The 15,864-nt window shown below is 38.4% G+C and overlaps 1 protein-coding gene across 1 annotated transcript in view; it reads left to right on the forward strand.

Moving 5' to 3' along the window:
* KAT2B (lysine acetyltransferase 2B) overlaps positions 1 to 15,601 on the forward strand; it is a 93,183-nt gene extending 77,582 nt beyond the window's left edge. Inside the window, 8 exon segments of the mRNA XM_037524983.2 lie at positions 1,669 to 1,779; positions 2,965 to 3,108; positions 7,225 to 7,339; positions 8,793 to 8,829; positions 9,071 to 9,134; positions 9,233 to 9,317; positions 13,591 to 13,692; positions 13,695 to 15,601. Of these exon segments, the coding sequence (XP_037380880.1) occupies positions 1,669 to 1,779; positions 2,965 to 3,108; positions 7,225 to 7,339; positions 8,793 to 8,829; positions 9,071 to 9,134; positions 9,233 to 9,317; positions 13,591 to 13,692; positions 13,695 to 13,783 (747 nt within the window). The 3' untranslated portion in view covers positions 13,784 to 15,601.
* The last annotated feature ends 263 nt before the right edge of the window (positions 15,602 to 15,864 follow it).

A 15,864-nucleotide genomic window follows, 5' to 3' on the forward strand; every position in this document is an offset into this window, starting at 1 on the left:
GAGGCCTGATTTCATTTTTTTTAACCTAACCTAATAGTCCAAAATAGTATTACTTCAACATGTAATACCTATAAAATGTTATTAATAAGAATTTTTTTCCTGGTGTGTGTTTTGTGCTTCTTGTATATTTCTATCTGGACTAGTCACACTTCATTTGCCCAAAAGCCACTTATGATAGTGGCTACCATATTGAACATCACAATTCTGTATTATCTTTCTCATTTTACTTACTATCTGCACCTCAAGGAAAAAGATAACTAGTATGTCTTTTTATCCAAGTTTTAGTCAAATTTACCATGTGCCAATATTGAGATAAATTTGTGAAAAGCTAAAATGCCCCTGGTTACACTAGTGGAAGAAAAATTTCCAGTAGAGGGAGATGATGATACTATTTCTCTGTTTACTGAACACTGACCCCCAGATTATTCTTACACGTGATCCTGGGAACCGTGCTTTAGAAGGACATTGCTGTATGAATGAAAGCCCTGATTCAAGGAGTTTAGATGGATAAAGTGTTTTCCAATCTTGCCATGTGAGGAATAGCTAAAGGCTCATTGATGTTTAGCTTGGGATTTGGGAGGTAGAAGGTACACATGAGTGAGAGAGTATAATTTTTAAGGACTTGAAAGTTGTTGAAAGCATAAGTGAGTTTCTGTTACTGTGAGAGTAGAAATAAAGTTAGTAGGTAAAAGTAAGAAGGGGTCAGATCTCAGGTGACTATTAGGAAGAATATCTCAATTATGCAAATGCCTGGACATGAACTGGTTTATCTGAGGTTCAAGTGATCACGCTTACTGAGGGTGTTCTAGCAGTTTGCCTTTCCACATAGGATAGAGTTAGACCAAATGACTTCCGAAGATCCTTCTGCCTTTCAAAGATTTCACAAAATCATACCCATGGGCACATTTTAAGTTCTTTTTATAAATGTGTCACCAAATTCAAAAATATTTATGTGAAAATATTTTTGTCTAGATGCTTGGATTTACTTTTAACTCTTTTTATGAGGTTTCAAAATAATCACCCAAAATTTATACATTTCTCTAAGTTTTGTACTTGTAATTTTTTCCCCATATTTCAGTCATTAGTTTATTCAACATTGTTCATTATCTTTAGTTACTTCCTAATATCTTCTAGCTCACTCAGTTCTGGGCTTCCTTGTTTGGGAAGGTTTGATAAAACCACTTTGAGAATTGTATGCATGTGATGACATCATTCTTTAGGAGGAATTGCTTTTTATATACAGGAAGCACTTAGATTAGTTAATATTCTTGTAAAGAGCAGCATGTTTCCTTTACATAACTCTTTTCATCTCAGTTTCTTAAGTACTTAAATAAGCAGAAATTTAGTCAGTATTCACTCCAAAACTTCCTTAATAATATGTAGGATTGAACCTAGCAGCTTATAATCTTGTATGTTATTTTCAGAGAACCAAAAACTTGTATTTTTGAATGATGATCATATCTCAAGAATTTTGAATTGTTGAATTTTACACCTCATTTTCAGAATTGTTGAGTTTTATAGCCCAAGTTCAAAAATTCAAGAAAGGGTCATAGTATTGGTAAAACACATAAAAAATACACACTCTCATTTACCAACATTTTCCAGCTAATTTGTAGGAATTTTTGTCTAGAACCTAATGTATGTGTGTATATGCTAACTTCCACACAGGGCTATGGAACACACCTAATGAATCATTTGAAAGAATATCATATAAAACATGACATTCTGAACTTCCTCACATATGCAGATGAATATGCAATTGGATATTTCAAGAAACAGGTACGTTTGTCACTGCAACACAGTTCTGTCATTCCTTCTCTTAATATACATGTATGAAGCCTTCATCCAAATAGAAATTTTTTCCCGGCAGTTTCTACTTATAAGCAAGACATGGATATATTTTGTAAATCTTAAACCAATAGTAAGGGTCAGACTGGATTAGAGGGTATGACCAGCACATTGTAAGTAAGAAAGAAAATGTTGAGTAAATGACAGAAATCTATAAGTGCAATGTAATATAACATCCTGATATTCAAAAGTATGGTATCTCCAGGTTAAGGAGAACTTCCCAACACAGGGTGGTAGTGCACTCTGTGAATGGGAGACATAGGTACCCTTGATGACAGCAGAGGGTATATGCTGAAGTTACAAGAAGCTCCAGCCAGCCCTGGGGTACAGCAGCAAGGAGCTTCCCTGCTCTCTTGGTGGCTTTCTTTTTCTTGTTTCCTTTTTTTAAGGAATTATTCTTTTCTAAGATTCAAAAAAATTTTTTTTTAATTATTTTGCATGGAAGAACTGGGGACAGGCCAGTGGTGCGGGGGTGAGAGGATTCACCAGAGACAGAGTGGGGAGCAGAACAGGCAGACTGACTGAAATACACTCCTGAGGGGAGCAGTGGGTGAGTCAGCAGAGGTCTGCTGCACCATGTGGGTAGCTCCCTGGCCGGGGATCAAACTCAGGCTTTTCGGGTGTGCCATCGTGGTGGAAGTGCTGAGACTACCCCCTAAGCCACCAGGGAGGTCTTTTAGTGACTTTCTTAACAGAATTTTCAGTTTCACTTCTTGAGGATTAGTGTTTGGCTCCATCTTTTTTTAAAGTGGCGTCTTATAATTTCTAACCGCTTTTCATTTTACTTGTTTATCCTCAAAAGTAATGTATAGTTATCATAGAAATTTTGACAAATACAGTAAAACACCAAGAAAAATAGGATAATAGGCTTGTAATTCTACCACCCAGAGAAATTTGTTGCTATTTGAATGTATACCCTTCTAATATTTTTTCTTTGTGTGGTGAGTGCATTCAGAAATATAAAAATTGGCTCATACTGTATGTTCTGGACTTTTTCATGCCATAAATTTTGATTTTTTTCTGAATAATTTCTGATGGCTCTCTGAAATTTAAGATTGTTAGTTAATAGATAGTTGATGCACAATAGTCTTATGAATGAATTTATTTGCTTTGCAGGGTTTCTCCAAAGAAATTAAAATACCTAAAACCAAATATGTTGGCTACATAAAGGATTATGAAGGAGCTACTTTAATGGGATGTGAGCTAAATCCACGTATCCCATACACAGAATTTTCAATCATCATCAAGAAGCAGAAAGAGGTAAGCAGGTGACTGACTCGTGTTCGGTCTCTGCAGGCTGTTCTTAGTTGGGGTGAATTGCCTATCATCGGACTCTCTGTGTATCAGAATCTCAGTGTGCTATGACTTATCTAGATTTCTTCCTTGAAAAGGAAAAAAGGAAAAAAAGATTGTCTGCTCTGTAGGTTGCATTGGTAAACTGGCGTAAGTACAAAACTTACAAGACGTGGTGACATAACTTACCTTCATCATTAAGATCTTTTATATGTGGGCGTGAAATACTCTTTCCAAACTTAATCTTTTGTTTTCTTCCTTGAGCTATTCTCCATGGGCCACCACTGACACTCTAGCCCCTTTGCTTGTTGTCTTCATTTATTACTCACCTGCTCCTACCACACACACAAGTGCTCCTACCACTTCATCCTTGATCTTCTCAGCGCTAGTGTCATCCACCATTTGAATTTCAGTAATTCAGCTTACATAAACATTTATCTCAATGTTTATTAATTTCTTTCTTTGCATGACAGCTTCTGGGTAATAAGTGATTTGCTATCTGATATCGGGGTGAAGCTTTTCATGCCTATAAACTTAAGAGAAGCAGTAGCGGGAAAGGCTGACAGATGTGACTACACAGAAATGTTATGTTTCTGTAAGACCAAAAAAAAACTCAGAAACCAGACGTTTTTTCGATGAGTAGACTGTTGTGTGTTAAGGTCGGGACCACCCCTTACCATAATTCACTGGAGTTCCAAATTGGGGAGTTTGCAGCTGTGTCATCTTACATCGTACACTGTTCTTATTCAGTCTTCCAATCTTCTGGTTTTTCTCTACAAGTAACAAAAAAGACATCTGTCTTAAACCTATCTTAACTGTTTTCTGATTTCTGCTCCTGTCCCTTAATCCCAGTAATTAGTTATTTGTCAGACATCCCCGATATAACAGACATAAAGCTTCCTACACAGTGTCTAGTGAGTAGTAGGTGCTCTGTAAGTATTTTCCTTTTACTTAAAATGTTCAAATATGTTCTTATGTTTCCCATGGGAATGAGCAAAAGACTTCATTTCCCACCCCCACCCCCCAAAAAAAAACCCGAAAAAAAGACCTTTGTTGCTTCTTGGTCAAAGATGTCAACCTAAGAGAATTCCTAAAAGGGTACTTAGAGAGTTAATAAAAGCACAGCAGGCTGCCCTCTGTCTGTCTTTCTCTGAAGAGCTAGTGCTCTTCATTGTTCTCCTTGGGGCTTAATGAGCAGGTCTGAATTCAGCAGCTCATTGTTCAGCATCAGAGGCTGCTGGCCAGCTAAAGCCATCAGTGTGCTGTCAGCTGCCCTTTCCTCTTTCCTCCTCCCAGCACCCCCAGTTCTTCTATCTCCATGGGCTAAACCCAGAGCAACATTCACCGTGCAGGGACTGCAAACTCACGAAGTCCAGATTTGGTGGCTCTCTCTACCATGAGGGCCAAGAACGCCAGAGGCACCGATCTTCACAAATGCAGACAGTGTCCTCTCTCTCTTCTTCCTCCTTTCCTCTTGGGTCTCCTTTGCTTCCAGCTTTCTCTCACACACCACTGATGATGCTGACTTGGAGTTGTTAATATAGTTTTTGTTTTCAAAGATTTATTTATTCATACAAGAACTGGGGTACAGGCCAGAGGTGTGTGGGGGGTGAGAGGATTCACCAGAGACAGAGTGGGGAACAGAACAGGCAGATTGACCAAAATACACTGCTGAGGGGAGCAGCGGGTTAGCCAGGAGAGGTCTGCTGCACCATGTGGGTTGCTCCCTGGCCAGCCGGGAATCGAACTAGTGCTGCAGAGGCTGTGGATAGCGTCATAGGTTGCTTCTTAACCCCTTGCGCCACCAGGGAGGCCCTGTTAATATAGTTCTTTTAAAAGGGATCTGAAGTTAGCAAAACACAATATTTGTATTCTCATAGTATCTTCTTCCACAGAACTCAAATGATTTTTACAATAAAGTGTTGTTATTGCAATTTTGGAAGATAGGAACTAATGGTTATAGTAAGTAAGCAATGAGTATATGGATGACTTTTCTAGCTCTAAAAGTAGACAAGAACAGAATAAGTTGCAGTTGTCATGGTGGAGATGGAGAGAGAAACCTCTTGTGAGCAGAGAATGGAGACTTAAGTACTAGTTGGGGTGTGCTGACTCTTAAGAGAAATAGGCCAAGGTCATCTGAGATTGTTTCCTGGGAGGTGTGTTGGGATAATGGCATCAGCATGAGCAAAGATGAAATTTCCAACCTAAGCTGATTCATATGCACATGAACATCTGGGGCCAGAGATGTCTGAGTGAAGAAAGCCACTATTTGGGAAAGTGTGAATGGGCACCAAGCAGGCAGAGTTGGGTGAATCTTTGTGTGTGCACATGTGTATTTGCATGTGTGTGGGCTGGAAGGGAGGGGCAATTCTTAAATCTTAATTCACAGGTGAGACTGCCAGGGACTGGGCTTAGGGGAACCAAAGAAAGGGTGAGACAGAGCAATGCCTTTTTCTTGTGAGAAGACACAGTGAGATTTGGTGACATTTTATGGATGGGAGAGTCCCTCCACCTCCCAATTTTGCTTGAGAAGACTAAAATGAACAGCAAGGGGATGAGAGATGGACTTGAGGAGAAGGAAGATAATGACATGGTGGGGAAATGAAGACATTTCCTAGGAAGGTGAAGATAAGAGATGGGAACAAAAGTGAAGTGTTTCCTTTCCCAGGAGCCACTAGCTTCAAGGTGCTGCATGAGGGCTGTGGAGGCCCCATAGTAGGTTGTCAGAGTTGGGGGGGAGTATTCTTGGCAAAGAGAACAGACTTTTAAAATTATATTTGATGTTATACGCTCTGTAGTTATTACCATTGAGATGCTTTGTAAGAATGACTTAGACTTATGTATAAGTGAAAGGAAACCTTCCATCTACATCTGTCCTGTCCAGTGTGGCAGCCACCAGCCACCTGTGGCTACAGAGCACTTGATGTGTGGGTCTTTGAAATGGAGATATACTGAAAGTATAAAATATACTCTGATTTTGAAGACCTTGTTCAAAGAAAAGGATGCAGAACACCTCAATTTTTCCTATTGATTGTATGTTAAAAATTATATTTTGACTAGATTAGATTAAATAAAAACATATCATTATAATCAATTTCACCTGCTGCTGCTTATTAAAAAACATGTGGCCACTGGAAAATTTAAAATTACCCAAGTGATTTGCATTTAGATATTTATTGGATAGCACTGTATTAGATTTACCAGTAATATACATTCATTCATTTTATGAAGGTTTGTCTTTAATTATTAGGATTATGTATTCATGCTGCAGTATTTACAAGCAATATGTTTGAGATCAAGCAGTTAGGAACTAGAATTTTTTGGTCTTCTTTATAAATCTGATTCATAACTGACTGCTACTGTTTTGTTTTTGCTCTTCCAAGATTCAGTTATGGTCAATTTCAGGTTTTGATTTTCCTCTTCTTTTTTTAAAGGAAAACTGTATTGTTTTAGAAATAGTTATTCACTTTAGTATACTGGGAATTACTTACAGAACAAACACCTCTCAGGATTCCCTCATGTTTTGGTCCTATTGCCTTCATGGACTACTCTTTAGACCTGGTCTTTTGTTTGTTTGTTTTTAAATGCAGACAGCATATAGTGGGGCTGAAGTCTTGAAACATTTATAGAACAGCGTGGTCATCCGTGCAGGCTTTGGGGACTTTCTGAGGCTTATCTGACCCTTCAGTCCTGACATCACATCCCCTGGTCATGGAGCATGAAGAGGTTCTGGTGCTTTATGGGGTGGCTGTGTGCGGGGCTGCTTGACGGCGGTCTGACTGCGGCTCCTTAGAAAAAGCAGGGCAAAATCATTGGCTCTTATGCTAGAGGACAGTGGGCCCTCCGGGCAGCGAGTTCTCTCAGTACTGGCTTTTAAACTGCATGGCAGGGTCGAGTTTTCCAAGAGGGTTGTGCAGACGACATGAAAGGGCACAGGGTAATAAAAGGTTTCAGTGTTTAACAGTACATCCACCCTTTTTGTTTCCAAGACCTTCTTTTGCTGGGAAGATCATTCCTTAGGTTGGCTTACTTAAAAGCGGTAGCCTTCTGTTACTGAATACATTTCTTCCCTATGCTTTACAGATCATTAAAAAGCTGATAGAAAGAAAACAAGCCCAGATTCGCAAAGTCTACCCCGGACTTTCATGTTTTAAAGATGGAGTTCGACAGATCCCAATAGAAAGCATTCCTGGAATTAGTATGTATAAATCTTTCTTTTAACACTAAAATACTCTTGATACTCTTTTTTGAAACAATTGCCAGATTGAAGTAATTTGGAAAGCTTTTTGCCTTCCCTGTGGCCATTTGTGTTACTTTTTGTCTTTTAAGAAAGAAGCAAATGCTTTGCTTTTACAGCTTTCTCTTCTTCTCAATGCCAACAAACCCAAGAAAGCTTAGGTGGCCCCTTGTTATATAGCTATTAACATCCAGTATTTATTGAGAGCTTGCTCTTTGTAGCACAGGCCTGTGTATTATTCATATGATACCTTGAAGGTAGAGGAACTCTATTTTTACAATAAGGAAATTGAATCTCCGTATGATTAAGTCTTTTAAGCTTAAAGGGCATGTGGCCAATAGCTGTCAGAATTAGCAGAAGTCTGGTTCTAATCTCTTGATTCCCAGGTTGCATCCTGCATAGATCTGTGGTTGGCTAAATTAGTTTCCCCAAACTGTGAAAAATGATGATAAAAAAAATCGTATATCATTTGTCTCAAATCCCCTATTTGACAGCAGTCTTTCCAAGGGGTCTTTTCTGCAGGGATGCCAGAGGTGAGTTGTATCGGGTTATAACACACAAAATAGTTTTTATAAATCAAAAGCCATCCAATAGTGGCACCTTCATTTGGTATAAATCCAGGATCTTTTAGTAAAGAAAACAAAAACAAACTAAAATTCTTTAGAACTAAGACATGAATTGGGCATGCTTCTTCATTACAAAATCTGCCTTACAGTAGATCTTGCTTTCAACTGCCAGACCCAGACATTTTACTTCCCTATTTTATTACTATTCATAGCAAAAGAACTGCCACATTGGTGAATGCTTATTTGTGCCAGGCATTCCTCTGAGTTTTATAATTCAACTAATCTCAAAAGGGATAGCATCACCTACCTTTAAGAATTTTGTTTTACAGATTGTTAAACAGAGAAGCAAAAGGTTAAATAATTTATCTAGCTTTAGGGAGAGAGCAAGAAATCAAATCCAGGTCTGCTAGACTATTTTCGTTCTGCAGCAATAACCATTTGCAGGACAAGCAGGGTCGCCAAATAAAATAGAGACTGGGATAAAGTTTTTCCAACCTAAAATAACAGCTTAACTCTTTCACATGGTGATTAGCAAAAAAACGTGACTTAGACTTTGGAAAATACACAAGCCTGCAGTACCAGACATGTTAATTTTTTATGTATTCCTCTCAAAGGTGCAAGTTCTGCTTTAAACACTAACGTATATGGCAGTGTTGTCAGTCTTGAAACGTTTCCTATTTTTAGTTGTCTAAGGAAGTAACTAACCACAATTCACTTTAGTCTCTTCCCTGAAATAGACTTTTTTGAGGCATGTCTATAATTTACTGCATTTTTTGATAAGTATTAACTGTATCATTCTCTCAACCAAAAGCAGTTCTCATTCACTGTTTAATTTTGTTGATGTATAGGAGAGACAGGCTGGAAACCGAGTGGAAAAGACAAAAAGTAAGTATGATGGGTAAGAAATTAATAGTGGAAGTGATGTTTCCCCACTCCCAGTAACTCTGAGTAAAAGAGCAGAATGATTGTAATCGCACATCCAACTTGTTGGGTTTCAGTTTTCATAAACACTTCTGGAGTAGTTCCAATTTTAGGTTTCTGTGAAAATGAACTGAATAGGACTCAGCTGACAAGTGGATCAAAAACCTAATCATTATTCCTTGTCATTTACTTTTTCCCTTTCAAGCAAAGAACCCAAAGACCCTGACCAGCTTTACAGCACACTTAAGAGCATCCTCCAGCAGGTGAAGGTGAGTGTTCTTTTTTCATCCATCTCATCTAAGTATTTTGAAATGATTTCCCACATGGAAATTCCATATTAGATACCTTACTTTTTTCTTTACCCAAGAGCCATCAAAGCGCTTGGCCCTTCATGGAACCAGTGAAGAGAACAGAAGCTCCGGGATATTATGAAGTTATAAGGTTCCCCATGGGTAATGCCATTAAAATTTTCTAAACATAGATTTATAACTCTATGGATGGTGGTGTGGGGATAAATGGTTGCTGAGTTTGATTTGCACTCCTCTGCTATATACCAGGATGTGTGTGATGGGGTGGCCGTTCCATGTACCCGTGGAGGGCCAGTGATGTCCACACTGAATGATAAAGGGGAAGGGGTGTCTGAGTTAGTGACATTCTGTAGCTATTAGAGCCCACACAGCCATAGCACCAGGTTCAGACAGCCCAGGTAGGGAGCTGCAGACAGCATTTGGTAAGAAACTTGGCTGTTTAGGGCTTCCCCTGGTGGCGCAGCGGTTGAGCGCTGGGCTGCGAGGCTGCCCACAGCCTCTGCAGCACTGGTTCGTTCCCCGGCCACCGGGCGAGGGTCCCACAAAAAAAAGAAAAAAGAAACTTGGCTGTTTAGACATAACTTCGCTTATATTGTTCCTGTTTGGTTGCAAATGGAAAAACACAGCTTGGCCTTTCGGTACATTCTGCGTTGAAGGGTTTTTGAAGGTTATCCAAAAGAAGTTAGGTTAAGTTGCTTGACTGCTGTACTTTCAGAGGGAGAATTGTAGTTAAGTGTTATTTTGGTTTTGCATGCTTTAGATGGCTACTGTTGAGGTCACCGTTTATACCCCTATTTTAGACTTTGTTTCAAATCCAAACCAAACAAATGTGGAAATGTAGAATCGTGGAATTTGCTGCTGTGCCTACACCATGCTAAAATGAATGATTCATTGACTCATTTGAGAACGTCCTAAATTAAACTAATTTTGCATTATGCAGATGGTAAACAACTACTTGAACTATTTTCAAACAGTAGCATGGCCATTTTTTGGGGAGACAGCCTGTGTCTCCTGTCCCATTTCTACCTGTAATTCCCTTGATGCTAAGAACCAGGGAAATGTTAAAATGTGAAAGGAAGAAAAGAAAGTGATCCTTTAGCTCCCTAATAACTAAGAGTTATATGCAGATATTTTCTGGCATTAATTTTCATGTGAATATTTATATTACCATAGCGATGTTTGAGTAGTCTGTATTCTTTTTTTTTTCTTTCCCAGATTTTTATTTATTTATTTATTCATACAAGAACTGGGGTATAGGCAAGAGGTGCAGGGGGTTAGAGGATTCACCAGAGACAGTGTGGGGAGCAGAACAGGCAGAATGACTGAAATACACTGCCGAGGGGAGCAGCTGGCGAGACGGGAGAGGTCTGCTGAGCCATGAGGGTCAGCTCCCTGACTGGGGCTTGACCTCATGCCACAGTGGCTGGTGATAGCTTGATAGTGTATTCTTTAAAGTGAATGTGATCTCATTCCCCTCTTCTCACTGTCTTGCTACTACATATTTTAGTACATGACAACCAAAGTGATAGTTAACCGAGTCTGGAATTCTGAATGGCAGGATGATATAGGAATCATTATTTCCATGATGTGAAGAATATGGAATCTGTAGAGACCCTCTGTGTCCATTTCAAACTTAAGCTAACTGACCCTGTGGCCACATCTCTTGGGCCATCTCAGTTCCTTTTTTGAAACGCTCTTGGGAGGTTATATGACTTTGAGAAGAGTAATTCCCTTTTAGCGCCTTCCTCATGTACTTTGAAGGCCTCCAATGGCAGAACTTGCAGTTTCTGTTTGTAATTACTCAGTCTGCTTTCTGCAAGTTTCTTGGTCCAGGCTGAGAAGGGTGTGAATCTTCCCAGCTGCCTACAACTTGTACACATAGCTGAGAGGAAAATTAACCCCACTGAGCTGCTGAGGGGAGCAGCTGGCGAGACAGGAGAGGTCTGCTGAGCCATGGGGGTTAGCTCCCTGGCTGTGGCTCGAACTGAGCTCGAACTGGGTAGTGGTGGGCTGAGGTATATGATGGACGGTTAATTAAAATGCTAAATGGAGGGCCTCCCCTGGTGGCGCAGCGGTTGAGCACTGGGCTGTGAAGCTGCCCGCAGCCTCTGCAGCGCCGGTTCTATCCCTGGCCGCAGGCAAGGGTCCCACATGGCGCGCAGACCTCTCCTGCCGCCCGCTGCTCCCCTCAGCAGTGTACTTAGGTCCTTCTGCCTGCTCTGCTCCCCACTCTGGCTGTGGTGAATTCTCTCACCCTCCCGCGCTTCTGACTGTACCCAGTGCTTGTATAAATAAATAAATAAATCTTTAAAAAAAAATAAATAAAATGCTAAATGGAGCTGGTTAGTGGAGCAATTCTGTTATTTTGGGGACGGGGGCCTATCTTTAGATTTTGGACAAAATGTGTAGCCTTCCCCCTTTGTTGGTCATGTTTTTGAGAACAAGACTGACAGATAAATAATGTTACTTTCCAATTTTATTCCCTTCTTGGCTTTTTCTAGAAATATTTTTCATTTTTCGTCATGTCCAAAAAAACCCTCTCTCCCATATGAATGAGTTGTTTCATAAGGGATTGTGTACAGAACATGGTCTGGTTATCACGTGTGGGTTGCCAGGCATGGCTTTTCTATTTGCCCAGAATCCCCAAGTTGGAGGTAGTGGTGGGGGTGAAATAGAATAATGGTGTTTCCGTATTTGGTATCACTGATGTTTAATGCCCTTCTTTTTTAATTAAACTATGCTATTTGGTCATCTGAAAGAATCCAAGAAAATTCTTCCTACAAGCTTAGAGGAAGAAAGATGCCATCTATAACTTTAGAACAGAAAGGAAATATAGAAAGGAATTCCTGGTGATTATCCAGAAATGTCCAAACATTTTAAGATTCTTTGCTTTGTTTCTGCTCTATTTTTGCCTCTCCCTATCTCCTCGTATCACTTCCTTTTCCAAAGAGTTTGTGGAACTTTTAGATAAACTTCTTTGTGTCAAGTTTTACCCCTTACTCCCCCTTTAGTTTTTTTATTTTGGTTACACATATCTTCCTTTTGACTCTTAGTACAGACTATATTGGACTGAGCAGCATCTCTTAAGTGGTAGGTGTTTAAATGGAGAAACATAAACCTTTACTTTTACCCTATAAAGTACAATTTCATTGTTTTGTTCCTTAAATGAGAGGAGTCTTGATCTGTTTAGTCACACTAGGGTGAGACATTTGCTGAACCTTTTTGGATCTTAACACTTCATTTTTCTCCTTCCAAATACCTTCTTTCAGTTAGAGAAGAAAGAAAAATTGAAAGGTGAACTCACAGATGTGATGAGACACATCTGAGACAGGCCTATTCAGAGGAAATGGGCAGAAAAACATATTTTTTTCCTTGCTGTTTTGTGGTGGGTTAGGATTTAGATGCAAATGATTTTCTTCCCATTTTGGGATGTTGCCCATAGATGTATTTTGTCTTATTAAATGACAATTCCAGTGTATTTGGTTATAAGTTTCTTTCCTTCTGGAAAATTTGATAGCAGTACAAATTGGGGGTTATTGGCAGTCAGAAGTGCTTCTTTAGTCATATTGACTTATTTTTCCATGCATCGTTAATATAAGATATAATGATAAACAGATTTAGTGACAACCGGGAGCCTACTAGTGTTTTCTAATCTGCGTGAAATTCTTTAGGTCATTTTTGAGAGTGAGGATTAAAGAAGTCCTGTTATATTCTTACACCTTTCAATGAAGGACTGTGTTCATGTAATATAATACAGTTTAAAGCAAGTAGATATATTAGGAAAATGTTCCTTTCTACAATATCTTATGAGGCCTGCTTGCTTTCGAAAATAGATTAAAGTTTTCATTCTTGCTCGCTGGAACATGACACAGATTCATTTGAATGATTGTACATGCAAGTTCACACTGGAGTACCTGTAGATGTATTTATGATCAGTTTTTCTACTTTTAGTTCTGTCTCTACAACACCACAACAACCGTGAATTTAGTGGAACAACTCCGTCTGATTGTTTTGATTTAAGTAACAAAACGATTCAATACAAAGGTTCCACCTGTTCCACTCCATGTAGACAGAGCCTCTTCTGTATAATTCTGAATGAATAGCTAACAGTGGTTAGTTCATCATACTTAACGCTGCTAATCTTCTTAGCTTCCTTGTCCTGAATAGGGGATTGGGCCAGATAACTAACACTGAAGTTTTCTTCAATGTTAAAATGCTATGGTTTTATACAAGGAACCCTCACAAAAGAATGTCAGATTTAAGCATTGCTTTCCTCTATCATATGACTGTCTCTTAAAACTAAGGCACTGGGATGGTAAAAATGGAATCAAACTGATCACAGATTTCTTTACCCATCTCTTTTGGCAGCTACTGTTGAAAGAGTCAGAGAATACTAATTTTTTTTTTTCCTGTGCAGATCTGAAAACCATGAGTGAACGCCTCAAGAATAGGTACTACGTGTCTAAGAAATTATTCATGGCAGACTTACAACGAGTCTTTACAAATTGCAAAGAGTACAATCCCCTGAGAGTGAATACTACAAATGTGCCAATATCCTGGAGAAATTCTTCTTCAGTAAAATTAAGGAAGCTGGATTAATTGACAAGTGATTCTTTTTCCTCTGCTTCTTAGAAAGTCTTCAAGCAGTGTGCCTAAAGCCAGGTGGTTTAGTTTTACAAAGAATTGGACATAATGTATTGAAGATACTTGTAAATGTAATAATTAGCACTTTTGAAAAACAAACAAAAAAACCTCCTTAGCTTTTCAGATACATATTTAAATTGAAGTCTAGAACATTTTTATTGTATGGAATAGATTTTAATCTATTTACCACTATTAATGTAAATTTTCTATGGCATGTCCATTAGCTGAATATTCAATAATAGATGATCAGGGGTTTCCTCAAAACCTGTGTATGAGGAGATCACACATAGTACCAAGATTTGGGGGAATCCAGAAAATTTTCAGACAGTGAATGTGTCCATTTTTTTCTAATGGAATGTGAGAGTTTATTTTTATTTTATTCTGAAGACTTTAAGGAATGGATACATGATAAAAAGTTCATAAAAGCTGAAATATGTGATGCTGGAAGTCTCATTGTAGACTTTATATATATATATTTTTAAAAACACTCATCTAGATGAGGTGCTTTGAGCAGTTCTGAAAAATGCAGTTCTAGTAACTGCTTTGATTCCTAAGGAAGAAATTCTAAATAATGCAAACTTTTATATTGAGCATCTGGTTTTTTGATAATTCTGTCTACCTACAACAAACTTGTGAGTGTATAACCACTATTTTGGTAATGATTTTCTCTACACCAATGTGTCATACTTGACCTTGCTTATGCAGGCCATAAGTTCCAAAAGGTATTTCCCCGGGGCTACAGTCATAAATCTGAAAACACCTGAGATTTAATGCTTTAAGAGGAAAAGCTGTATTATCTGTTTATGTACCAAATTTTGTGAGCCCTTATTCCAATAAAGATACTTGTTTTCCTTTTCTATGCTATGCTCAACCCCACTACTGATGTGTTTATGAACATGTTTCTCTTTGCATCCCCGGGTTCTATTCATTCTGAGAGCAATAAAATCGCCACCCTGGCTTGCTGTCAGTATTTTAACACCTACATTGTTATATAGGTCCAGGGTGTTAGCCCACTAAAATCCATCATGCGACTTTACTAACCAATTAACACTACATAAAAAGGTGGGATATTTGCCATCCCAACTCTGGGAGAACCAAGTAATAGGAAACAAATGAATCCCATCATAAGAGTCTCCACACTAATTTTTATTATACAAATTTATAAACTGATTTTTGTAAAGGACTAGGTTTTGAAAATATATTTCATTTGATGTTTTCTACCGGCATAAATGAATTAAAATGATAATTTGACAGTTGTTAAGAACAGTTGCCATAGATAATTTGCATGAAGAAGAAAAAAACAAAACCCCTGCAAATGGCTATTGAGTTGAAGTGTTGCTTTTGATATGTAAGAGATACTCAGAATGCTCGCAGCGCTGAAAAATGCCTCAACTTTTTAAAGAAAACACCTTGAGTGGCATCTAGGTTTCTAAGAAGAATGATGACACAGTTTGGATTAAGTGTCTTGGACTGATTTCAACCAGTGCTTTGTACTGGATCTGCTGAAGCATCCGTCCAGCTTGGTATCCTGTGAAAGTTTGTTATTTTCTGGGTAGACATTCTTATAGAGTTTTGTCTTTAAAATCAGATTGTCTCTTCTATATTGAAAGCATTTTTATGTTTTCTAATTTAAAAATTAATATTTTCTTATAGATATTGTGCAATAAAGCTGATGTAGGATGTGTGGTTTTTGCAAATGCTTTAACGACTGATAAAATTTTACATTTGTAAAATTAATATATTGTACTGGTACAAAATAGTTTTAAATTATATTTTAAAAAGCTCTCATTGTGGTGGTGTGTTTTCTTTTCACAGATTGAGTTTAATAGTGCAAATGCAGTATCATTGACTATGTCCTTAGTCCTTAAGTATTTTGTTGAAGATGTTTGGAATGGCTGCATATATGGGAAATTTCTCTTATTGCATCTTTTGATTTGTCCAGTGCATCTTAACAACTGTCACTTATAAGACAAAGGAAAAAATCCATCTGAAGAAGATTGTTACCCGTTTACAAATTCAGATGCCCCCAACCCCCATCCCAGTTTTC

The sequence above is a fragment of the Talpa occidentalis genome, unplaced genomic scaffold (genome assembly GCF_014898055.3).
Source record: "Talpa occidentalis isolate TD23 unplaced genomic scaffold, MPIMG_talOcc4v2.1 talOcc4.10, whole genome shotgun sequence".
In the NCBI taxonomy this organism is placed as follows: domain Eukaryota; kingdom Metazoa; phylum Chordata; class Mammalia; order Eulipotyphla; family Talpidae; genus Talpa; species Talpa occidentalis.